The sequence below is a fragment of the Convolutriloba macropyga genome, chromosome 5, assembly GCF_964194025.1.
Source record: "Convolutriloba macropyga chromosome 5, txConMacr16.3, whole genome shotgun sequence".
Taxonomy (NCBI): Eukaryota; Metazoa; Xenacoelomorpha; order Acoela; family Convolutidae; genus Convolutriloba; species Convolutriloba macropyga.
In genome coordinates this window covers 37,859,477-37,887,246 of record NC_134472.1, presented here as the reverse complement: position 1 = coordinate 37,887,246, position 27,770 = coordinate 37,859,477, and the positions used below count along the sequence as shown (strand labels likewise).

Here is a 27,770-nt window from a genome sequence, read left to right as displayed (position 1 = left end):
AATTTTTTTTGTTCTCCTTCCATCAGATTTAGTCCAACCAAAGACAAGTCCTCTTGGATTTGTAATAACTATTTAGTAAGTTTTCAGGGTTTATTTAGTTAAAAGCTAATGCTTTTTAAGACTTTTAAAACTTCTTGGTTTAAAAAATATTGATTAATTTTTGAATTTCGCCTCATTATTCGTTCTCTTTGTCGACTTGTTAGCTAGTCCCATTAAGAAAATTTTCCATCTGCTGTATAATTAAAAAAACGTAAATTTGTGTTGTTAAGGTTTTGTCTGACTGCATTTTGACGTTGTTATTAGGTGCTTTTAAATTTAGTTATTGAGTTTTTGCCGTGAAATGTATGTTTTTGCTTATTTTGTTGTTTGTTTTTTTTCTCGTAGTCTTTTTTAAAGGCAGATCTTGTTGCGCTGTAATGAGGCATGGCATTATGTAATTTAATTAGTGGTTAGATTGTGTAACGATTGTTTTCAACTCAATTATCTATTTTTTTTTATCGTCATTTGGTTGAAAATTAAGTAAAGAATGTTGATAAGCCCGGGTCGGAACATCATGTGCGAACGCACATTAGCGAGCCTCCTTGTCTTTTCATATGTCTAACTTAAACGGTACATAACTAATATGTCCCGGAAAGACAAGAAATAGCAACAAGTAATTCAGTAATGTCAGCTAATTAAGACAAAGTTAACGAGTTTCAACTGATTTTTGGTAATTTTTCAAGCTCTATTTCTACTGCTTTACTTGTCAATACTGAACTGTTGATTGAATAGAGCCAAATAATTTGTCAGAATCTCTAAGTACAATGAATTCGGCGTTCGGGATGCTTTTTACGGTGCCCCGTGCTCTCTGAATTGATATCAATATCGCAAAATTCACTGAAACTGGCATACCAAATACGGAATCTCGTACTCCATTTGAGCTCAATTCGTTTTAATAACATATTTGATTTCATAATTTAAAAACACGTGACAATGACAATCTGTTAATCGTGACAAAACTTGGGTTTGAGTTCCAGTTTCCCTTCAAATATCATAATCATCTACTAATCATAGTTACTAAATATAAACGTTAACAAAATTGAACAAATTAACTTGTCTTCGATACGATTCAGCATTTAAATTTGCCCGTCTTGCTATTCTGACTTTACTTTGATATGGCCTTGAGTTGATTTGCTTATTTTTGAAGCTCATCCTTAACGCCGAAGAAAATTATTATAAATATCAGCCTATGTATAGCAAAAATTTTCTTTGATAAAAATCAAAAGCATTTTTGCAGATTTTTCAAAATGGTAGAATAGTTTACCATAATTCGTTGGACAATGTCTGAATCGTGTCGACTATATAGAGTGCAACTGTTTGAGTAAAAAATGGTCTGAAAAACACTCTAAAAATCGAATTTTTTAGAGAATTGGATTCATATGCTGCTTGGTTTTCTTCAGTTCTTTTGCACCTAATATCAAAAATAAAATTCGCTCAATTTAACTGTACTCCGTTTAACTTCTTCAAGACGTTGAAATAAAAGTTTTTAAGTAAGTATTTCAGTAATGGCTTTGCAGGAGCAAAGGAAAATCAATATTTTATGAATAGTGACACTACCAGAGCAGTAAATACTCAAAGTAAAACTCAAATTACTCGCATATTTTGCAATTAACAGTAATGAGGGCAAACAGTAATGAGCACTATAACGGATTATTTTGGCTTGTTTCTTTTTAATAGAAAAACAAACACCGCAAAAACAAACATTTAGATTTTTAATTTAGCAAAAGTTGAAGAGGCAGAAAATACGTACAATTTTTTTTGTTCTCCTTCCATCAGATTTAGTCCAACCAAAGACAAGTCCTCTTGGATTTGTAATAACTATTTAGTAAGTTTTCAGGTTTTATTTAGTTAAAAGCTAATGCTTTTTAAGACTTTTAAAACTTCTTGGTTTAAAAAATATTGATTAATTTTTGAATTTCGCCTCATTATTCGTTCTCTTTGTCGACTTGTTAGCTAGTCCCATTAAGAAAATTTTCCATCTGCTGTATAATTAAAAAAAAACGTAAATTTGTGTTGTTAAGGTTTTGTCTGACTGCATTTTGACGTTGTTATTAGGTGCTTTTAAATTTAGTTATTGAGTTTTTGCCGTGAAATGTATGTTTTTGCTTATTTTGTTGTTTGTTTTTTTTCTCGTAGTCTTTTTTAAAGGCAGATCTTGTTGCGCTGTAATGAGGCATGGCATTATGTAATTTAATTAGTGGTTAGATTGTGTAACGATTGTTTTCAACTCAAATATCTATTTTTTTTTATCGTCATTTGGTTGAAAATTAAGTAAAGAATGTTGATAAGCCCGGGTCGGAACATCATGTGCGAACGCACATTAGCGAGCCTCCTTGTCTTTTCATATGTCTAACTTAAACGGTACATAACTAATATGTCCCGGAAAGACAAGAAATAGCAACAAGTAATTCAGTAATGTCAGCTAATTAAGACAAAGTTAACGAGTTTCAACTGATTTTTGGTGATTTTTCAAGCTCTATTTCTACTGCTTTACTTGTCAATACTGAACTGTTGATTGAATAGAGCCAAATAATTTGTCAGAATCTCTAAGTACAATGAATTCGGCGTTCGGGATGCTTTTTACGGTGCCCCGTGCTCTCTGAATTGATATCAATATCGCAAAATTCACTGAAACTGGCATACCAAATACGGAATCTCGTACTCCATTTGAGCTCAATTCGTTTTAATAACATATTTGATTTCATAATTTAAAAACACGTGACAATGACAATCTGTTAATCGTGACAAAACTTGGGTTTGAGTTCCAGTTTCCCTTCAAATATGATAATCATCTACTAATCATAGTTACTAAATATAAACGTTAACAAAATTGAACAAATTAACTTGTCTTCGATACGATTCAGCATTTAAATTTGCCCGTCTTGCTATTCTGACTTTACTTTGATATGGCCTTGAGTTGATTTGCTTATTTTTGAAGCTCATCCTTAACGCCGAAGAAAATTATTATAAATATCAGCCTATGTATAGCAAAAATTTTCTTTGATAAAAATCAAAAGCATTTTTGCAGATTTTTCAAAATGGTAGAATAGTTTACCATAATTCGTTGGACAATGTCTGAATCGTGTCGACTATATAGAGTGCAACTGTTTGAGTAAAAAATGGTCTGAAAAACACTCTAAAAATCGAATTTTTTAGAGAATTGGATTCATATGCTGCTTGGTTTTCTTCAGTTCTTTTGCACCTAATATCAAAAATAAAATTCGCTCAATTTAACTGTACTCCGTTTAACTTCTTCAAGACGTTGAAATAAAAGTTTTTAAGTAAGTATTTCAGTAATGGCTTTGCAGGAGCAAAGGAAAATCAATATTTTATGAATAGTGACACTACCAGAGCAGTAAATACTCAAAGTAAAACTCTAATTACTCGCATATTTTGCAATGAACAGTAATGAGGGCAAACAGTAATGAGCACTATAACGGATTATTTTGGCTTGTTTCTTTTTAATAGAAAAACAAACACCGCAAAAACAAACATTTAGATTTTTAATTTAGCAAAAGTTGAAGAGTCAGAAAATACGTACAATTTTTTTTGTTCTCCTTCCATCAGATTTAGTCCAACCAAAGACAAGTCCTCTTGGATTTGTAATAACTATTTAGTAAGTTTTCAGGGTTTATTTAGTTAAAAGCTAATGCTTTTTAAGACTTTTAAAACTTCTTGGTTTAAAAAATATTGATTAATTTTTGAATTTCGCCTCATTATTCGTTCTCTTTGTCGACTTGTTAGCTAGTCCCATTAAGAAAATTTTCCATCTGCTGTATAATTAAAAAAACGTAAATTTGTGTTGTTAAGGTTTTGTCTGACTGCATTTTGACGTTGTTATTAGGTGCTTTTAAATTTAGTTATTGAGTTTTTGCCGTGAAATGTATGTTTTTGCTTATTTTGTTGTTTGTTTTTTTCTCGTAGTCTTTTTTAAACGCAGATCTTGTTGGCGCTGTAATGAGGCATGGCATTATGTAATTTAATTAGTGGTTAGATTGTGTAACGATTGTTTTCAACTCAAATATCTATTTTTGTTATATCGTCATTTGGTTGACAATTAAGTAAAGAATGTTGATAAGCTCGGGTCGGAACATCATGTGCGAACGCACATTAGCGAGCCTCCTTGTCTTTTCATATGTCAAACTTAAACGGCACATCACTAATATGTCCCGGAAAGACAAGAGATAGCTACAAGTAATTCAGTAATGTCAGCTAATTAAGACAAAGTTAACGAGTTTCAATTGATTTTTGGTAATTTTTCAAGCTCTATTTCTACTGCTTTACTTGTCAATACTGAACTGTTGATTGAATAGAGCCAAATAATGTGTCAGAATCTCTGAGTACAATGAATTCGGCGTTCGGGTGCTTTTTACGGTGCCCCGTGCTCTCTGAATTGATATCAATATCGCAAATTTCACTGAAACTGGCATACCAAATACGGAATCTCGTACTCCATTTGAGCTCAATTCGTTTTAATAACATATTTGATTTCGTAATTTAAAAACACCTGACAATGACGATCTGGTAATCGCGACAAAACTTGGGTTTGAGTTCCAGTTTCCCTTCAAATATGATAATCATCTACTAATCATAGTTACTAAATATAAACGTTAACAAAATTGAACAAATCAACTTGTCTTCGATACGATTCAATATTTAAGTTTGCCCGTCTTGCTATTCTGACTTTACTTTGATATGGCCTTGAGTTGATTTGCTTATTTGTGAAGCTCATCCTTAACGCCGAAGAAAATTATTATAAATATCAGCCTATGTTTAGCAAAATTTTTCTTTGATAAAAATCAAAAGCATTTTTGCAGATTTTTCAAAATGGTAGAATAGTTTACCATAATTCGTTGGACAATGTCTGAATTGTGTCGATTATATAGAGTGCAACTGTTTGAGTAAAAAATGGTCTGAAAACACTCTAAAAATCGAATTTTTTAGAGAATTGGGTTCATATGCTGCTTGGTTTTCTTCAGTTCATTTTCACCTAATATCAAAAATAAAATTCCCTCATTTTAACTGTACTCCGTTTAACTTCTTCAATACGTTGAAATAAAAGTTTTTAAGTAAGTATTTCACTAATGGCTTTGCAGGAGCAAAGGAAAATCAATATTTTATGAATAGTGACACTACCAGAGCAGTAAATACTCAAAGTAAAAGTCAAAATACTCGCATATTTTGCAATGAACAGTAATGAGGGCAAACAGTAATGAGCTCTATAACGGATTACTTTGACTTGTTTCTTTTTAATAAAAAAAACAAACACCGCAAAAACAAACAATTAGATTTTTAATTTAGCAAAAGTTGAAGAGTCAGAAAATACGTACAATTTTTTTGTTCTCCTTCCATCAGATTTATCAAAAAATGATTTGGATTTTATTTCTACTCATAAGGAGGTTCAATTTATTTCAACAATTTTTTGACACACCAAACATAAATTAAGTTGGCAGCCTTTTTGTTCGAACTGATACGACTCAAGAAGTATTCGAGCCAATAAATACATTGAAATGTAAAACCAAACTGATTTTGATAACATAAGTAATATGATATTCATTTCACTGTGCTTGTGATTTATAGCAGCATTTGAAACTCTTGCCTATCACGAGTTGACCCAAAAGCTTGGAAGATTTCAAAGGTGAAGCCATTCCAGACGGATGGAACACAATTATCTTAATTCCTTCAGGCGCAAAAGTCTGCTCCGTTCGTTAACAACGGTTCTTTTAAATTATAAAGGGTCAAATTCTTATTTTTGGTACAAAAACATAATAGACTGTCTACTCGGCAATGCGGTTTTCAACCTAAATAATCTTGAGGCGATGCTAATAAAATTTAGCGAATTTATTTGCGGACTTGCTGTAAAAATACGCAGAATTTTTCTGTTTTGTTGACTTAAAAAGGCTTTTGATACAGTTAGTTTGATACAGAAAAATTTTGAGTGAAAATCGAGTGGTGAGAGTTCTGAGGTGTTCTCCTGAAGTTTTTGAGAAACTACTCATCAGAAAGGCGACAATAAATTGAAATTAATCTTGAATGCTCAGATTAAAAAAAGTGAAATTCAGTGAACCGCAGGGATCGGCATTTAGCCCACAATTGTTAATAGCGTCAAATGAAATGTCGAGGGTTTTGACAAATGATTTGAACGGTTTAACTGCGATAACCTAATGAGCATAGAAAAATATTTGCCCCTAAATTCTTGTTTGAAAACAACGAGACATAGAAAACCAACCAGTGCAAGTAGGTATCTAGGTCTCATTTTAGAAAACGTTGAAATTCAAGCTTCACGTCAACTAATTTTCTGAAGTTTCATAGTTTTGCACAGTTGTACATCACGCTAGAACTATTAGTACGCTAGTAGTTAGTACATCACGCATCTCGGACTGAACTCATTAGCTGATCCGAAATCAGTTAATGGGCATGGTTTATTAGTATGGTGCAAAGTATAAAAATGTTTGATTGAGATTTGGTAAAAGAATAATTCAAGTTATTTTTTCCAGCGCTCGACTGAGTCTGTTTCATTCGTACTACGGGATCACGGAATACTAACTGTTTACTCGTTTTCCGTGAACCACATTTTTTCTAACAAAATTCAAGCAAATTTCATTATAAAATCAAGCTCATACCAAGAATTCAATGTCTTTCAAAACGTTCTTTGCTCAAACAGTTTTTACGCATTAGCCATAACGAACTGAGAGAAACTTCTACAGCTGTGTTAAAAAAATTCTTATGCGTTCATCATCGAAAATATTGGAAATGAAAAAAACCATTGCTTCTTGTCTTAAACGAAGTGACCTCCTTTTGCTCTTTGTTCTAAAAATACTTTTGGAGTTTTGATATTATGGACATGTTTATCAGCTGTAAGCATATTTTACTGTTTTATTACGCGATTGTAATTGAACGAATTGGAACAAAAGCATGGATAATGGTCAAATTCAGAACAGCTTGAATTGGTCTCTATTTCACAGTTTATATTTGACTCTAAAACAAACAAGGAGGCTCGTTAATATGCGTTCGCACATAATGTTCCGACCCGAGCTCATCTACATTTTTGACTTAATTGTCAACCAAATGAAGAGATAACAAAAATAGATGTTTGAGTTGAACAAAATTGGTACAAAACCTAACAACTAATTGAATTACATAATGTCATGCCTCATTACAGCACTCACGAGATCTGCCATTGAAAAGGCTACGAGAAAAAACAACAAACAACAAAAAAAGCAAAAACAAAAATTTCACGGCAGAAACCCAATATCTAAATATCTAAATTTAAAACCACCTAGAAAAAACGTCAAAATGCACATCAGATAAAACCTCAACTACACAAATTTAGTTTTTCCTATTTATACAGCAGATGAATAATTTCCTTGATGAGAATAGGTAACAATTCGACAAAGAGAAGAAAAAATGAGGTCAAAAAAATGAATAAATCAAAAATCAATCAACATTTTTTCAAACAAATCGTTTCAAAAGTCTAAAAAACTTTCAGCTTATAACAAAATAATTCTTAATAAATTTAATAAAAAAACAATGGTACCTGTCTTTGGTTAGACTAAGCCACAGGAACGGACTAAAGACGCAGAAAATCTCAAAAATTACGAACAATTTGCAAAATTACAAATTATTGAAGCCATTAAAAATCATTACCTCTTATCTGAACATTATGTTTGTTTATTTTAGGTTTTGTTTATACTAATTAAGCTTTAATTTATAATGAAAGAATAAATAAGTTCATTTGGGCCACATTTGAAAATCATTGGGTTCCGTTATTACCTGAAAGTGCTAAAAGAAGAGAAAAGAAACAAAAAAACACCAATCACAAAATTTTTAAGAAAACGCATCTTGTCCACCAACCAAAACATCAATTACGACATAATATCAGTAGACAAGTTAGTTTTTGAAATTCAAGGAATTGGAGGGGACCTCTCAATGACGAGAATAAGTTAAAAGTTGACGAAAAGAAACAAAAACTGAAAAGTTTGAAAATTCTCTGAAAAAGTAGAACATCAAAAATTTTAAGGCAATTCGCTATAAACTGGCTGCTTTGTGTATAATGATTCATTTAATCGGCAACTACAAGTTTATGAGACCGTTCAGCATTTTATGGCTACCTAAAGAATAAAAGGCAAAAACAGCAAATTCAAAAAATTATGCGAGAAGTGTCAAAGCCATTAGAGTATAAACTTTTCAATAAAAATCGTTGCATTTTAAATTAGTTTTTTAACAGCAACGGGATCGTTTTTTTGTTACAAAAGGACTTGGAAAATCAACAAACTTAAACAAACATAATAAAGTCACGAAGTTTTTTAAGAAAACCATTGTATCAAAGCCCCTAAATTCAGTAGCTGCCCATGGAATTAAACAAATACGCAGTTCTTCTTCAATGAGTAAGCAATGATGTTTTTCATCCATACGTAATCGGTAACTCATCACAATAGGTCGCATGGCAATGAAAAATACAAAGAGCACGAAATTTTTGAGAAAACCCATGTTATCAACGCCATAAAATTCAATAACTTTCAACAAAAACCAATAAATGCGCTAACTTATGTCCAGATGTGACAACAAGGATGTTTGCCATTCAAATATTATCAATAAGACAATACAAAATGTCATTGACTATGAAAACAACAACAAGTACAAGCAAAATAAAAAAAAATTCAGTGGAAAACTGCGAGAAGAAATTGTCGAAGCCATTTAAACCAAAAACTTTTCTCGGAAAATTTTCCTGCGATCCATTGAACATCATTTCTAAGCCAATGGGAACGATCAAAAATAGGAAAATGTAATAAGATTTCAAAAGGAACCAAAATTACAAAAAAATAAATTTAAAAAAATTATGAAAACTCGTTCTTCGAAGTCAAAATACTGTTACATAGAAGATAAAACCGCTAACTAGAACAATTTTTGTTGAAATAGAACGGAAAAGGGTTCTGTAGTTACTGAGACGGACTTACAGTTGACGAAAATATGTTTAAGATTGATTCATGTTACAAAAAACTTTTCAAAAATTTTTTAAAAGTCTCAACAGCCATTAATTTCAACCGCTTCCAACGGAAGTCAATAGGTGCCCTCTAATATGCCTCAATGAGAAGACAAGGATATTTTTCATGCATAGGTAATCAATAAGACATCACAATAAGTCTTATGATTATGAAAAAAACAACAAATAAAGGCTAAAACCAAAAATTCTCGTAGAACAGTACGAGAAGAAAGTGTCGAAGCCAATTAAACCATTCTCTGAAAACTATAGCTATGGTCCATTGAATTTCTTTTTCAAGCCAATGAGAGCATTTAATAAGAGGATAGCAGGATAAGATGTCAGAAGGAACCAATAATACGAAATGTAAAAAAAATTGAAAAAAATGAAATCTTGTGGCATTGAAGTCATATAATCAAAAATTAGAAGATAAAACCGTTAACGAGATTAATTTTCGTTGCAGTAGGAAGGAAGGGGGTCCTGTCATTACTAAGACTGACTTAAAATTCACAAAAAAAGGTTAAGATTAACTAATATTAAAAAGAATTCGAAAACTTATTTTCAAAATCTTATTAGCCATTACCTGTCCACTCAAAGCACTAGATAGGTTCAATTAATGGTCATTACGAAACCTATTGCACTTTTAGTAAACGATTTTATGCCATAGGATTCCAAAAATTTAGTAAAACCTCAAAGAGAATATCAAAAATTCATTTAAATTTACGAAAACTGAGATACGAGTCCGAAGAAAAAAAGATAATCGATTCCTTGGAAAAAATTTTGTTCATTGGACTTCATTTGCCATTAACGAAACCTCGATATAAAAAGTGACTAGTCTCTAGCTGAGTTGAAAAAACAAGAAAAATATGCAAAATTTTCTAAAAAAAGAGCTCTCAAATGGAAATCGATTTTTTTTACAGTAAACTTCCCTATGAGACCAGAACTAGTCTTTTTATTGCCTTTCGTCTATTAGGAACAAAAAAACGATTTATTTTATGCCGTGAAATGTAACTTTGAATTAAGGTTTTCGTAGAAAAAATGTTAATAACAAAAATTACGGTAAAAGTGAACAAAAGTGAACCGAATATCCCGTATTCACATGAAATTTACACCTCGATAACTTCTCGAAAAAAACGAAATTCAAAAAAATCTTCTTAATTTCGAAGTCTACGCTGGATGAGCTTTTTATTGATACCACTCATATTTCTCTACGATGAATATATCGATCGGCCAAAATTGTCTGAACAAAAAAACCCGTTTGTGTATATAGTTCCTCCCCCCACAAGTGGGGTGGGAAAAAATAGAGTCTGGGTCTCTCTGATTGAAAGAAAATTCCACATAAGTAGTCCAAAAAACGACCCGAATAACAAAAAGCTTCACATAGCAATTGAATAGGAAAAAGTAAGTCGACTACCTACCTTAAACAAAAGAGTTTCGAAGCGATTCTGTGATGTATATAATATTTCCAGTCGGTACAAAATACTTTACATACATGCCAAACAAACCTCGCTTGTTCTGGAAGGGCAATAGCAGTTCATATAAATTGAAGAAACTTGACGGTTAAAAGTAATTTCTCATTTTAACTTCAGTTCTTTATTTTCATAGAAGTTCGACAGAGAAAATAAACAATTAATTACCTTTCTTATAATTATAGATGCAGAAAATAAATTAGCTGCAATTTTTGCTGAATGTGTGAAGAAATTGTTACAAAAAACGTCACAGTATTAAATACTGACGTCATAATCTGACGTCAAAACAACAAATTATCAGACATTTTCAATACTTAGAAACCATAAAATGGGAAATCCGTGAAATTGTGGCCTTAGATCAACCGAATTTGAAAATTGCGATGAACCGATCTTCTAGATGAGCAGAGCACAATGATGCGCATAAATTTCTACTCAATTATTAAACAGAATTAAAAATGACAAGGTTACGATACGGTGTCAAGGGTTCAAAACAAAACTACAAATTGGCTGTAAATTTGTTGCTATTTTGGCGACAGTGTAATTGTGCGTAAGAACTTGCATGCGTTAGGGTTTATATGTATGTGTATAAATGGGCGTGCCTGCGTGTGGGTGGGCGTATGTGTGCGTGTGTGTCTTTTTTCGCGCTGCTATTGAGGACTTCTTCGGAAATTCCAGTCGAAACTCACATAAGCTCAAAACTTAACAATAAGCTGCCAAGGGGGAAGAGGGTGGCAGAAAAAACAAGACTTCTGAGAAATGCCTCCTATTGCAACCCGACTCTTATATCTTTTTGGGCTGAAAAATTCGACCCGAGCAAGAAGCTTATTTACCGCATTACCGATGGTGAGAAAACATTTCAAAGCCGGCAGCTTACGTGCAATCGCCAATTAGTATTTTGACTTCAAAGCGACCTAGAATTTTCGTTTGACTATTTTTCGCCTCTGACCTTAGTGCAACTTACGGTCGCACCATTTTCCCGATCTTACCCCAAGATCCGACTTTGGTGCAACCAACTTTCCAGATTATTAAGTTTTTTTGCGCTTTACCCCCCCCCCCTCTCTTTATGCAAAAAAATGGTCTGATTGTACACCGCAGTATGGAAAATTCCTGTGAGTAGCTCTGGAAAGCTATAGCAGTTAACTGCCAGAAGAGTACAAGCGTTTCTCTTGATGACGAGGAGTGTGATGTGGTGTTTCTAAGATTGCGATCAAAGTTACTGACCTCTTTGATGGCTGCACTCTGGTTGAGCTTGACCTCCTCGAAAACAGCTCGCAGCTTCTCCATCTTCACCTTCGCCTCTCTCATCACCACCTGTGCAATAAACCACATATTTACACTTACTAAGACATAAGAATTATGACAAATAGCACCCGTAAAGACTGACAAAAACGGCAATGTTTTATCCTTGATGGAAGAAAAGAATGCTCGTTAGACTAATAAAAAACCTGAATTCAGATAATGATGGTGGACAGATAAAGTGAGCCGCAGCAGACAGTCTCCTCTTTTATCGCTACTTGATAATTGATAATAAATAATTTATAATAGATACTTAATAATTTGATAATTGGGTAAGACGTTCCCCGATGAGTAGCTTGAGTAATCATCAAAATAAAACGACTAAACTCAAAGCGAGCTTTACTTATTCTAAATGCCCTTCACCAATTTCTATGTGCTTTTTACCTCTTTCTACCTTTGCTTCAATTATAACTGGATAAGGACATTAATTGTACTTGACTTATTTACGGTGCACACATCTTTGTTCTGCTGCAAATTTTGTTGAATATTTTGCTGCCCATTTAATTTTAGTTCAAATATCGCTTTACTCGCATAAATTGCTCTTGTCTCTTTAGCTCCTGTGTTTAATTTTGTTTTGGGATAAAATCTCTATAAAATCTTTCAAATTCAATAAGCGCAAAAATTTGCCCGCTTTTCATTAAATTTCTGTCCAACTTTTCAATATTTTCTATCCTAATATATGCAAAACCATAATTGATCTTAGTAAGTTTATGAAGCCAGAAATTCGTTGGTTTACACTTACATTAAAAGGAATTGAAGTAGTTTCCGACACTTAATTTAATTTATCTTCTGAAAATAAAAAATCGCACGTGCGTTGTTAGGTTGTTAAGCAAATTCAGCAGCTAAAAGGAGAAAATTATCGAAACTTGAGCTCGATATAAATACTTTTTGCCCCCTGTTTTTGCGTCCTGATTATTTATTTGTGGAGTGCACGTGGAATCTATTTGTGGCTATTGGGGCTAGACGAAGATCTTTATATCAGTTCCCCGGTGAGATCGTTCCTTTTCTAATACTTTTTACGTATTTGTTGCCGCGGTTGCCATAGGCTTCATTCGTCAGGAGTCACGAAATTTGTCCCACCCCCACCCCCCAAGTAAACTTCCTGTGGTGGCTGTCCCCCCAAGTTTTCTGGGGTTTGCCTGTGAAAATAATTGTCTCAAATTATTCCCCAATTCGCGTTCTTCACTCACAAGTCGGAAAATGGAAAACAAAAAGATACCAAAAAAGTGAGTTCTGCTTGCGGTTCTTGCAATTTAATTTGCAGAGATTATAGTTTCACGATAGACACGAATCGAGATAAATTAACAAACACCCAGTTAAATTTGATTGAAACCGGAAACCGCTTATTTATTCACTGTTTTTGCGTCCAATTATTGTTCACCATGCACAACACACTTAGTTCTGAGCAAGCTAATCAGCTTGATACAACAGAAAAGATCCAGACAGGTTTTGAATCCACCGAATTCAGTGATAGCGAAAACCAAGAAATCCACGACGAGTATTTTGTCCATAAGAACACTGAAATCTGGATTCCTGGTCACGATAAAAACATATACAAAGCAAAAGTTATTGGCCACGAAAACAACAGACCAAGAGTCCATTATGTGAATTGGAATAGAAAGTATGACACCACTTTTGACTCGTATTCAGTTTGGAGTTATCTGCAATTGGTAGAAAAACTCAAGCAGCATACAGTTATGACCGATGAGGTAAACAACTTGATACAAAACGCTTTTGAAACTCCAGCGCAATTTAGTTTTGAGTCTTCTTCCAGTGGTTTAACACAAGATTTAGCGAGGCTTAATCTAGGGGACAAAAATCGTGCAGATAGAATTTTATCAAATGCAGAGAAAGAATCTTTGATGAAAGAAATTTTTCCACTCAGAAACACAAATTACAGCGTGCCTCATGAGAACGAAGTGTGTTGGGAAGATATATGGAATACTGTTTGCACACGCAGATGCAAGTTTTACAGATTGCCGACGGGAAAAATTGGTAAACAGTATGTCGAGATGCTAAATTGCGAACTTGAATTGTTCCTGAAATCAAATATTCCATCAGAGCGACTTCTGGTTTTTTCGGCTCTCATACTCCACAGAGACAATCAAAGTGAGACACTCCAAAGATGTAAAAATAACAATTGAAAGTAGGATGAAGGAGTGGTCGATGGAAAAATTTCAACCTCTTGTTCAATCTTTTAAGAGATGTACTCAATTCTCGAGCAAATCTGTGAGAATTCAAAAGAGCGACCCCGAGGAGAAACTACGAGCGTTTGCGAAAATGGTTCAAGAAGGGAACATCAAAAATGCAACTAGGTTCCTTGCAGACGAAAACGGAAGGAGTGTTCTTAAGCCTTCTGATTTAATAGACGGAAGAACTGTAACCGAAATTCTGCAAGAAAAGCACCCGAAAGCCTCACCATTATTTGAGGGGACATTCAACATATCAGAATTTCCTCCTCTGGAAAAACTGAATATAACAAGTAGTACAGTTGAAAAACAAGCCCGGAAACTTTTCGGTAGTTCAGGACCCTCTGGATCAGACGCCAACCACTGGTTTGATGCGTTAATTAGGTTTGGCCTCGAAAGCTCCAGGTAATTTGGAATAGAAAGTATGACACCAGCTAGGAAAGTATGACACCAGAAGTTTCTCAATAGAAAGTATGACACCAGAAGTTTCTCAGCTAGGTAATTTGATCGCAAACGAAATCATTTCGTGGCGTAAAATCAAAGCCTTGTTCTCATGTCGACTTATTGCATTAGATAAACAGCCAGGAGTCAGACCAATCGGCATTGGTGAAACTTTACGAAGATTACTCGGTAAAGCAGTAGCTGACTTAACTGGTGATGACTTGGCTTAAGCGTTTGGATCAGAACAACTTGCGGGTGGAGTGTCATGTGGAATTGAGGGGTCGATTCATGGACTTCGAGAGTTGTTTGAGAAAGTCCTCCAATGGTTTTGGTCTGTTGCTGCGTGATGCAAAAAATGCATTCAATTCTATAAACAGAAGTTCCGCACTTCTAAACGCTAGAACCCTTTGGTCCAGAGCTTCCACTTTTCTGTACAATAGTTACCAGGAAAGCTCTAAACTTGTGCTGAGCAATACTGACGTTGTTATCCGCAGCGAAGAAGGGACAACTCAAGGCGATCCTCTTTCAATGCTGTTTTATGGTGTTGCTCTATTGCCTTTAATACAAAAATTGCACAACCCGACGAAACATAAACAAAGTTTTTATGCAGATGATGCCGCGGCTTGCGCTAAGTTTGATGACTTAAAACAGTGGCTGCAACAAGTAGTTGATGAGGGGCCAAAGTATGGATACTACCCTGAGCCAAAAAAGCTTCCTTATTGTTCATCCAGACCATGTTGATGAAGCCAAGAGTTGCTTTGAGCAAACCGGTTTGAAAATTGTTACTGTAGAACGTTATCTTGGAGGCTTCATTGGCGATAAAACTACCATGAAAGAATTTGTTCATGAAAAAATCAAAAATTGGCAGGCTAAGATTAAAATTCTGAGCGCTGCAGCCAGTTCATGCCCTTATGAGAGTTTCTCGGTGTTCACTAAATCAGTCCAGGCCGAATGGAATTTTCTCATGAGAGTTGTCCCAGATTGCGATGAATTTTTGAAACCACTAGAAGATTCAATAAAAAACCAGTTCATATCAACCGTAACTAAAATTTATAATGTGAGTAATCCCCAACGTACCCTGTTCAGTTTGTCTGCTAAGAATGGATGATTAGGTATTCCTGACCCAGTGGTAAAGGAGAGTGAACAGTTTGAATTGTCCAAGAAAACATCTTCACTGATTTCGGATTCTATTGTGAATGGAACGGCTTTGGACGTCGACGCACACAAAACTCACGTTCGCAGCAGCAAACAAACTTTTCAGCTGGAAAATGAGTCCCAGCAGAGTAATACATATAAGGCTTTGTTAGAACAAGCATGCTCATCAGAGAGAAGAATGGAGCGGAATTTCAAAACGGGGAAACTCTTGTTGGTTAACCGCAAAAGTGTCAGAGAGAGACAATTTTGTTTTGTCGAAGAACGAATTCCAGGATTCCATGGCGCTAAGATACGGTTTACCCCTAACAAACCTCCCTGTGAAATTTGACGGTTGTGGTGAAGATTTCCATGTTCAGCATGCCCTAATCTGCAAAAAAAGAGGCCTGATTACACAAAGGCATAATGAGATTTATTGGGAGACTTATCCTGCCTTGCATGGACTTACACTCAAAAAGAACCAGTAATTCGTGAACGTTCAGAGAATCAGAAAGCTTTAAGAGCCGATCTTCTCATAAGAGGTGTCTGGAGCCCGCAAGAAACTGCCTCGTTTGATATTCGTGTCACAGACACTGAGGTTAAATCTTACAGCAACAGAAATCCAGAGGATGTGTTGGAAAGCCGCGCTGACGAAAAGAGGAGAAAATTACTCCGAGGCTTGCCATGAAAAACATATCGCTTTTACTCCGTTAATTTTCAGTGTTGACGGCATGATGGCCAGAGAGAGAAAATTTTTCTCAGAAGACTGGCGGACAGACTCGCTTCTAAGTGGGACAAACCCTACAGCCTTATCATGAACTGGGCCAAACTGGGATTAAATTTTGCAATCTTAAGGGCTTCAAATCTGTGCATAAGAGGAACTAGATCTAAATGGAGATCGTTTCGCTATGAAGATGGAGCTTTTATTCCTTAAAGAAATATGTTGACGTTCCTGTTGTAATCGGATAAAAGTTGTCAAATATTTATCACGATACTTGAGAGGACAACGTACTTGTAGAATAAATGTCTGCTGGCATGGATTCAAAAATCTGTTTTATAAGTCACCCAATCAGCAGGGGCAACAAATTTTAACGCCAATTGTTAGCGCTCTGATGTTTTTGTCACCCAATGAGTGGCAGCATCAAACTGAAATCAAATTGAATATGGTGCGAGCAACTTCAAATCGGCTCAATTTGAAAATGTCATCAACCCAAAAAACTAAATTATATATCCAGAAGAAAGACCTCTAGCTAAGTTAATGCCTATCCAAGTGGGGAGAACAAAAAGCATATTGCAAGAGGCCTATTTCTCGTTGTGAAGAAAAGAAACGGACTGCTGATATTTGGTTAAATGAACTGCTAATCTGCTGTGTTGATGAGAATATCATGTTAACCAAGTTAATTGTCAGTTGATTTTGAACTAAGATTTTGCAATTTATGATTTTGTGTTTCTCTATACGTTTAGCTATTTGATCATTAACAAAAGTCGTTTCCCAAGATGGAAGCATAAAAACTAAGTAACTAAACCATGTTTTGATTTGTAACAATTACTCTCTTTGGCAAATGCTGGATCAGGTTTGGAGAAAAGTGTAATTTCATTTCTGGATAGAAGACGAAAAAGTTTTGGAGTCATTGCTTCATTTGTCAACACTATCAGTTCGAGTTTTGTGTTCAACAAAGACTTTTAATGGAATAACAAAAACTATATATTAGGCTGCCATGAGCTGAAGAAAGCGACTGCTGGTCAAACTTATGAGATTAAAAAACAAAATTATTTCGAAAAACAAACAGTAACATGAATGACCCAAACGGACTTTTTCAAAACTTTTGTTTTAATCAGCACAGTTTAAGTTATGAAATTGACTAAAGCATAGCTGTGCAATTCAATTTGATTGCAGACAAGTTTCAAAATAAATTTCCGAACAAAAATTAGCGTTTTCAGCGTAATAGAGAACAATAGTCTGGTGGGCCTAGTTCTGTCAATTTTCTCTTCTGTTACTAATTTTTACAGGTCTGTTTGTAGTTGCCCTATGATTCTTGCGTTTTCTTGGCTAATTCCGCTTCAAATCTGGTGACCAAAAATGATTCTTGGTATCATGTTTCTTTTCCAGTTTTTTTCAATGTTCGGGATCAAATACTTTTCAGACTAATTTGAATTTACCGAGACACCGGCAGTGCGAAAATATTTCCATTTGTTGTCACTTTTCACGATTTGTTCAGTTTTTAAAAAATGTATAGGAATCGGATATACACCTAGGAATAATACTTTTATCAACGTTCGAAGAAGAAAACTATTGCTTCTCTCTTTTCATTGTGTGCTACTTGATAAAAAACGCCATTCAGTTTATTAAACAGATATGGCATGATAATGCATAGTTTGTGGCCTGTGAGAACTGGTTAGCTTTCACTGTAGTCTTCACGTCTCACGAATTTTAGAGGCAGGCGGAAATATTCCTATTCCTCTTTCTCTGGATTTGCTTCATTGAGAGCCAGTTCCCAGTTCACTTGACAATATCTTGAGACGTGAAGACTACAGTGAGCTCCAGAATGTCTCAAACAATCCTTTAATCTACGTGGTCTGTCACTGAACCCATACGCCGAAAACAGAAGGTGCTGCAGAATCAACTATTTCGAGGCGCTTTAGCGAGACGGCGCAATTTGATAAATCGGCACGACGGGATAAGTAATACAATTTCCCCTCATCGATCCAACGGTCATCATCCCTACCCCATCAACGATTTGTGCAGAATTTTGACCCTGTTTAGACAAAGGTCTTGAAAGAACTGGGGTGACAGACTTAAACTTACGAACGAGGCTGATATCGAAAAAAAGAAAGAAAAACCCGAAATTCATGAAGTACTTAGAATATGTTCATCCGCCCTTCTGTTTTGAGAAGAGTATTCTGAAAACTGTCGTGTCACACAAAAAACATCTGAAGCAGCTTTTCAAAAAGAAAAGACCCTGGAAATAAGCCCTCAAAGAAACAACGCGAACGAAATAAACGTCAAGCGAAATCCCCAAAGGAAGATACAGCATCCACCAGCAAAGGAACAACGCTGAGTAAATGCAAGAATTGCAGTAAACAGTCAAACAGTTAGCCAAGGTAAATATTTATTCTCTGTCTTATTTCTCTACCTATTACTTAACGGTGGGGTTTAATTATCAAGCCTGTTGAGGAAACGTAGAAAAAATAGACAATGTATTTGGCCCAATCATTACAATGCCATTCATGCAAAAGAATTGTAGCCGAAGAAGATCACGTCTTTAATTGTGTCTCTTGTGATAAGTAATGCATCTCAGCGAAAAAAGCGCCGGCCTTTCGAAAAACACATAAGCCGCAATCAAAGAAATTGGCGCAAATCTACTTTTACTTTGTAATCATTGCGTGGCCACGAACAGCAAAGATATTGTGACAAAGTCGATTGCGAACCGAACATCGTCACAAAAGATCAGAGCTGAATTTAACGATGTCAAAAGGGCTCTTGAAGAACTTCGCGAGACCGTTGATACAACTTTAGAAAAAAACAACAAAAAAGGAGAAGAACGAAAAGAACAGCTCTCCCACCTGTCTAGCACGGCCAAAGACCTCAATAACATCTTTGCGCAAGTTGCTGGTAAAGGCAACTCGCCATTGAGTTCTTCTCTACCAGAAACAAGCGGAAATCGACTATGTGGAGTTCTGGAGCCCGTGGCAAACGACTCACTGGAGATAAATGGACGAAATTGCCAATATTTTTGACTGTCTTAATGCCAACTGGACAATAACAGGCATTAGGACAGACGAGTCGGAAAACGTGATATCTTGAGACCTGAGTCTTGTCGAATTATAATTCTGAACGTGTCAAACCCTTAAGACAAAACAATAATTTTATTTTCTGCACGAAAAATGAAAGGCCATCAAAATAAAGTGTTTATTGACCGTGACCTATTGGCTGAAGAGCGGGCCACGGAAAATGCTGCCCTGAGGAAGCGACGAGAAATGATCGACACCGGAAATCATCCGAAGAGTTTGCGATTTTGTAATCTACAGCACAAGCAGAGAATGTGAGACGAGTGTTTACCGGTTTGTTATGAACAACCGGCATCAGCATGACTAAGCCAATAGCATACCGAACTCTCTCCTATTGAATTTAAGCTACGAAGTATAGTTGATTTGAAGCGGAGAATGAGCCTCTCAAATATTTTAAGTTCTACCGATTATACTTTTATCTGTTTGACAGCAACTTGGTTATACTTTTGTCTGTTCAAGCCTTCGTTCATTGTATTTTGTGAAGATCGTGTATAGAACAAGGAGAAGTCGTGACGGTGATGCTATGATAGTTACAAAGGAGTCTGAGAATTTGAAAAGCCACCAGTGAACGGTTGCCGGTTTTCTGACCGACTTCGTTACTGTCGAAGTACAAGTAACTAAGATCTAAGATCACTAAACTGGCCCAGCTATCTTTCCCACTAACCAGTACGCAAACCAAGTTCCTAACAAGCTAGTTGAGCTCAATTTTCAACAACTCGTCAACGAAGAGGGATACAGTCTGGACGTAGTCCTGTGTAATAATACTGACCTGATCACGAGCTGTCATCAAGATTTTCCGATAACTAATGCTTATCAAGCATGCGGTAAGTGTCTATCTGTTCACATTGCCGTAAAAACCATCCTGACTGTGACTGCAGGTCGATTAAAGCGGCCTCTGAGAGCTTTAAACCATAGCTTCTGAGAAAAGGAGACTTATCTGTCTTTGCGTTCTCAAAAGTGAATTGGGAAGAAATTGAGGAAGACATATTTCAAAATCCCTTCTCACCATTCTGTTACAGCAAGGTCATTGTGCTAGTTGAGACATGGTGCAAATGATTGTACAATTTTTTTGAAAAGTGGGCATCCAGAAAAACGCAATATCGTCGAAGTTTGCTTCCCTCCATGGGAGTCTAAAGAAATGTCCCACATAATCAATTGCTGCTAGACAACTAAACACCCAATTTCAGAAAAACGTAGACTGGCTCGGTTAATTAAACTCAAACGTTAAGAAAAGTCAATAAAACAGAAACTGCTGGTTGATCAAGCCGATTTTGAAAAGTTTTGAAGGTCGCAGGTTTTCTGACGTAGAGAAATATCTGAAATCGATTTGACAAATTAGGGATCTGCCTTCAAGTCTGCAGTGGCAGACACTGACAGCAGAGACACTAAAAAAGATGGTTGAATTGTATAACAGCTTTTTTCAAAGCGTGTTTTCCCAAAAAGAATTGTAACAGCAAGTCTGTAACAGTTAAATGCTCTCAAACCGGCTGTTCGAGAAAGTTGCTTTTGACAGAAGACCGCATTCAGGCCGTCATATACAAATTGAAACCAAATAAATCCACGGGCCTGATGTATGTCCACGTCCATTCTTAGGAACTTGAGCAGAGCATTAAGCAAAGCTTAATGCCTAATCTTTAAGACCTGTTGCAATAACAGAGTGTTTCCTGCCGAAAGGAAGTATGCTTACATTGCCACGGTTCACAAGACTGGCAGTAAAATCTGCCTTGAAAATTACCGACAAATCAGCCTACTCTGAGCTGTTTCAAAAGTTTTCGAGAAGCTGATTTATGACAGCATCGAAAGACAAATTCGACAACAATTACTAGATATCAGTTCGGGTTCATTCCGAAATGCTCAGCGGTTGCTCAAATGACCTGCTTCTTGTCATCGTTGCTGCACTTGTCCCCTGGAGACAACGAAATTCCTAGTAAGCTGTATCTTGACTTCTCAAAAGCTTTCGATAGAATTAATCATCAAATCTTTTTACAAAGGCTTCAGGAGTATGAAATCTGTAGGCCTCCGATGCAACTGATTAGCAGTTTCAACGCTTCCAACGCGTAAAGTTGCAAGGCATCAGGTCAAAAATTCTGCAAGTTAATAGCGGTGTCCTCAAGGATCTCGGCCAGGCCCGTTATTTTTCCTCGCCAAAATAACTGATCTTTTACTACAAATTAAATCGCTCAGCTATGTCTCCGTTGACGACATAAAGCTTGATTGCACTGTCATCAGCGATTAGCAGAAGGATGCTAAATACCTGGAAACCTGGTGCAAAACAAATTTCATGACACTAAATTCCGAAAAAGTTGCTGAAATTTGCCTTCGTGAAAATGCTTGCACCCTACTCGATGGAAGTCCAGTAAAGCAAGTTAACAAGCAGAAATGGCTCGGTGTCATTATCACTGAAACAGTAAGCTGGAAAGATCGTGTCGAAATCAGGAGCAGAAAAGCAGAAGCAGCCTTGTTTCAAGACAAAAGAAACCTGTGAGGTGATACATCAGTTTTGATAAAGCTTGACGCTTATTGTACCTATGTGATGCACATTCTTTCTTATGCAAAGAAAGTTGATGTCTCAACAGTGCCGACACCAAATTGATGGAATTGGTTCAAAAAAGGTCAACTTCCAGGATACTTGATTCCTCTTATAGGAGACGACTTCTAGTTGAAGCTGTTGCCGGTTTCGTTGTACATGAGCTGCACTGTTTGTAAGTGCTTTCGTCCATCCTCTGCGGACAAGTTGACATCGACTGGAAGTGCTTTGTGTCACTTTCTACTGGCAATACAATACAATCAGAAGAACATTTTGTGTTGCCTTGTCCAACTTACAGCAAGATGAAAGCAAGCTTCTTTTATTGGGCTCTCAGATTGCCCAACAAGTTAAACTCGCTGTTTGATATCCACACAGATCAGAAAAAGTCAAAAATCGACTGACCTTGTTTTACTGGAACTTCTACGAACTTCACTACAATGAATTGCTGCAATGCACGATGCGTAGCATTAGTGGATGCACATATTGGACCTGCACTGTAACAAAGAAACTTAATGTTACACAAACTGTGAACGGATTTGTTTTTTTGGGGTTGTCTCCATATTTTTTTTACTTCCACAGGTAGTTTTCGTAATTTTTGTAAGATTGGAAAAAATTTATAACAAATTATGTTTATGACCTCTATTAAAATCAATTCATTTCAGAAGACTCTGGCTTGTATTCATTTCTGCAGAAACACTGTCCGACGAGCCAAAAAGTTGTGGAAAGATTTTTGTCTTCCAAAAACCGAACAGTTTTTTGTTTCGATGTTACGAATGTGAGAATATTCTAAATAAGCGAATGTGACTCTTGAATCTAATGGTCCAAGGATGTTAACAAAAAACGATAGTGGCCTCTTTCTTGAGATTAATGAATGTTACTTTCATAACCTACTAACGTCGGACAAATTGCTCTCAAACGGCAGGCACGCGGAGTTGGTTAATTGTAACCCGCTTAAGCAGTGACGGGGAAGGAGGAAAGAGGATGTAAATTTTCCAAGGCGCATCAAATGATTCTTTCGGAGCTTTCAAATGATTATTACAAGAAATTTATCAAGTTAGAAAAATTTTGAGATACAATTGATTTGAATTTAATTAGTACACATACACCACAATTGAGTTTTGAGCAACTTGAAAGTGTGAATGAGAGCAATTAAGATCACGCAAATTGAAGAATAAAAGCGTGAAAAGGTCACCGAAAAGTCAAATTGGTCAGACGAAAAAGGGTCAAATGAAAAATCGAATAAAGAGACGATCAACAGGGCCCAAATATTCTCTGCACATTTTCTCTTAGTGCAATAATTTATACCAGTTCCAAAGGAAGCCAAGTTTCCTCTAAAAGGTAGCCGCTTGAATACACACAAAAAATGGGATTACAGTTCTTCGTATTGATTTTCTAAGAAGCACTCAGGGCTCAATTAACCGTTTGAAGGAAATAGGCATATCATAGGACATCGTTACTGAAAAAAACGGGCCTTGAACACGCTAACCAAAATAATTAGGGAAGTGGTTTTTTCTAAAAATTATGCTCAGAATGGCTGATATCAGTTGCTTGAGCTGCATTTTTTGTACTTTATACATTAATAATTTTGCAAACAGTCATGAGTGATTTTCCTATATTCACACTTAAATACTAATGCTCAATCAAAGCTATCGAGGAACTAAATTGAGAATCAATTTTTCAACACAAAGAATGATACAAGCTCAAAAAAGCATGACTACTCAGTTCAAACTTAAAATCATGACAGCGATAGATATTTCAGTGCCAAGATATTTCAGTGCCAATTCTTCTTGAGCTTATTTAGATTGAGTTCCACTTTTCCACCCCTATTAGTTTCACCCCTCTATCATTTCACCTCTATTTTAAATCTTTATATAATTGGTACATTTAACAATCAAAATGGGGTTTTAGTTAATAATTTTTTGAATTAGAGCCTAAAACGAGAGACGCGGAGGGTTTGGAGAAAGGTTTGTGCGGCGAAATGATCGCGGGGCTAAAGTAATTGGGGTGAAAATAGGAAGAATTGATTTAGATATTAAGGCACTAAGTTACCTCGTGCTCCTCCAAGGTCAAAGGGAACTGCTCCTTAGCGGGCAATTGTTGCTGCGGGAGATGGTGTTGAGAACTATACTGAGGACTGACTGATGAAGAAAACTTGTTAATCTCTGAGAAAGCACCACTACTTGGCTTGCCAGTCAAACCAGCCTGCTGAAAGAGACAACAACCAAATGCAAATCAACTCAAATTTACAAAAAGAAAGCAAACCAATTTTGAAGGAAAAGCATGGAAACCGAAACGCGTGAACAAAAATATAAAATGCAATGAGCGAAAATCAATTCCTTTTGCAAAGAAGGCTGAAATCACAAAATGCTTCTGAACTTAAGTTGAGTGAACGCAGGGAAAGAGCAATCAACTCATGGTGTCTACTCAACAGAACTCGACGTCAGCGTCAAAAAACATACTTGATCACTTTCGGGATCCGAGTCCCGACCGATCATTTTCATTTGATTGGACGCCGATGACGAAGAAGAGGATAAGGAAGTAGCAGCGTTGTTGTTGGTGCTGGTACCGCTGTCACTTGTTTGGTTGTTGTTGTTAGAAGGAGACCCGGCACTTGAATTCAAATCTAGGGTCATTTTGTGAGCAGGACTTTGTTTGACGGTTTTGCGACCGAACTCGTGTCCAGCGAAAGCTAAAGTAAAAAACATTCATTCGTATTTTGAAGAGAAACTAAGAAGTTCGCAGCAAAAACAGGAATTAAAAAACAAATAGTTCACAGCTCGGATTAATAGTTGTTAACAGCTGCTACTACTCAAATAAACTTGAGAAGACTTCAAGCACAAAAATCAGTAATTTAACGATACTCATCGCGAATTTACCCTCAATGAGTAAATTTCCAATGAATTATACTTTATAAGACATTCAAAAAACAATATGAGCACTCTTTGGGGTGACAGATCGCGTTCAAATTTAACAAATCAACAAAGAAGTTTGTAGTAAAATTAGTACGGTTAAAGGAAGTTTTGATTGTCATGAGAAATTCCTTAGTTTCAAGCCCAACAAAAACAATTCTTATTATTTGACCAAAAATTTCGGAAATCAATTATTTTTTTCTCAAAAATTTTTTTCTGCCACTTAAAAAATATTGTAACAACAATTTTTCTCTGTATCGAACAGTTTTTTTGCACATTAGAAGACTGCAGGAAATTTAGAGCTCTCAAAATAGCCAAAAAATTAACTTTGAAAATGTAAAATTAAAAGCAGTAAAATGTACTCTTTTCTAAATTCTAGAGTTACATTTGCAAAAAAAACCCTAATTTCAGCAGAACCGACCATTTCAGCGTTTTCAAAAAACCGGTGAGACCAAAAAAACCGGTTTCAAGGAATGAACATCAAATCAACCAAATTCATTATTCAAGAGCGAAGATAGAACTCTTCCTATCTGTTTTCATTGTATTCCTTATGTTGTCAGAACAGATCGTTCAAACTATCCTCCTCTGGTATATTGTAATACAGAAGAAACAGAGCTAGAGTTTATTGATAGGAAAACTTTCATATTTTTTTGAGAATTAGAAAATTAATTCTCGTTTCACTATTTTGAAATTGCTCTACGAATTGATTTTTTCCAGACTGTGGGCAATTTCATAAAGTGAGAAACTAAATTGTTTAATTATTGTTACGGTCCTCAAAAAAAGAACGAAGTGTTTTTGAAACAAAAAAAGTTTTCTGTTTTTCATTTTACAAAAAAAACTTCGAAGATTGACAGATTTTCTGATAACCAAACTTTTTTCAATACTACTAAATAAGAACTTTTAAGGGCAGCCTTTAACAATTCCGTGCTTGTTAGACACAAAAAATGTCAGAGTGCAAAAACTGTCAGTTATCTTAAAAATTAAGAAAATTACTTAATATTTGCAACAAAAAGCGGCTTTAAACATGTTCAAAACCGAAATTTTGTTTTAAAAACCTACCTGGTTAACACATCTGCGAGAAAATGAAAAGAAAAGAATCAGCCCGCTATGCTTATGAAAGATCATAAGACAAAAACTTTCGAAAAAATTTTTAAAAAAGTACATTTCAAACTTTACTACAATCAATGAATTTGACTCAGCAAGAGCCACTTTTAAAGTTAAATCAAACAAGACAATCAACGAAGCAAACCATGGGTAAAAAAGCCGCCAGTACGAAAAAAGAACTTTCTGTATCGGTGTTTCTTTTGTGTGCTTGTGTGCGTGCGCTTAAATAGTGTATGTATGTGTGTGTGTGTTGTAGGTGTAATGCGTTTGCAAGAGAGTGGAGAAGTCTTAAATTATCAAAAAAAAAAAACGAAAAACATTTGTTATAAATTGGAAAAAGTTTCAAAAAGTTCATTAACATTTATGTGTCAATTTTACAATTCCCAAAAAAATGCCTCAAGAAGTACGCATCTATGTTTCCAGAAAGAACAAACAAGACATAAAAGAAGGAAGCGAACGTTGGTTAAAGACCAGCTGTCAAAAAGAATTATTTTTGTGTCGGAGTTTTGTTTGTGTGTTAGCGCACGCGCGTGTGTGTAAGTGTGTGTGTCTGTGTATGTGCGAGCGCGCTTTTGTGAGTTTAAGTATGCGAGTGCGTTTGTCGTGTCTGTGTAAGTGTGTGGAATGTTTGTGTAGGGGAGAGAGAGAGAGAGAGAGAGAGAGAGAGATAGAGTTAGTTAGTTAGTCTGAGAGAGCTGGTTCATTTAAATGTTAGACACAAATAGAGGCAGAGTGCTGAAACTGTCAAAAATCATTTAAAAACATACCATATCTTTGTTACAAATTGCAGCTTTAAATTTGTCCAAATACAAAATTCCGTTTTTCAAATCTCATTGGTAACGCACCAGCGAGACTTTAAATAATTTAATGTTTTCAATATGCTCATTAGACATTAAAAACTATATTTTTCAAAAACTTCAAAAAGTTCCACTTCAAAGTTCAGAGCCAAAATTGCAATTACCAATTCAATAGCCCCGACAATTCAATAGCTGTTTAGAAAAAATCGACGAAGACCTAATTGAACGTGAGGAACCTTGAGAAAAGATCAGTTGCCAAAAAGAAAATTTGGGATCAAATCTGTTTGTGCCCCCCCCCCCTGTACGTTACGCTCCCCCAGTTACAGAGCAGGTGCCATTACATAGTAAATCATTATGTATAAATATGGCATAAATATGACCTCTGGGTTGGGGGTGTGCACCCATTAAGCTGGGGTCACAAACGGAAAAAATCAAAAAAATTGTTCACGTTTTTTTAAAGTTGGGATTTGTGTTTGTTTGTGTTCGTCTGTGTATGTATGTATGTGTGTGTGTGTGTTTGTATGATTTCGCTGTGTCTGTGTCTTTCTACCCAAAAAAATAAGCAAATATAAGTTGCTTTGGGATACTCCCTCTCAACTGTTTCTCTGACAGAAACTAACGGTTGTATTTACAACCTCGAGAGTTATGTTGGAACAAACTATGCTACACATAGACTCGCACGAGCCATCTTGTTAACATGTCTTATCTGGCATTAATGATATAATCAAAAATTGCGTGACGAAAACTAGAAGGATTTTATAATCAAGTGAAAAAGTGAAAGTGTGTTTGTATGCTTATTTTTGTTGAGAGGCTTTTAATTTTTTTTTATATTTACAGCAAAGAGCCAAGGAAAATCATCTAATATTTTTTTTAAAAAGCCAGATATGTTCTTTCACCATTAAAGAACCAAAATGACGTCAGATTACGACAAGGATAATTTTGGATCTTATGATTAGCATAAAGTGTCTCTGATAGCAAGATGAACATGCAAGAACCGACAAAGGTGATATTGTGTGAAATGCTAACTTTGCAACTAAAGAGCAAAAATAAAAGAAACGACATATCAATTCGCTTTTGAAGTTTCATTCATTTGAAAAAT

The 27,770-nt window shown here is 35.5% G+C and overlaps 1 protein-coding gene across 1 annotated transcript in view; it reads right to left on the bottom strand.

Moving 5' to 3' along the window:
* LOC142340361 (uncharacterized) overlaps nt 1–27,770 on the bottom strand; it is a 72,098-nt gene that overhangs the window by 28,821 nt on the left and 15,507 nt on the right. Inside the window, exons 2-4 of the mRNA XM_075390935.1 lie at nt 24,321–24,550; nt 23,911–24,066; nt 11,710–11,799 (exon numbers count right to left, since the gene is read on the bottom strand). Of these exons, the coding sequence (XP_075247050.1) occupies nt 11,710–11,799; nt 23,911–24,066; nt 24,321–24,550 (476 nt within the window). The remainder of the gene's footprint in view (nt 1–11,709; nt 11,800–23,910; nt 24,067–24,320; nt 24,551–27,770) is intronic.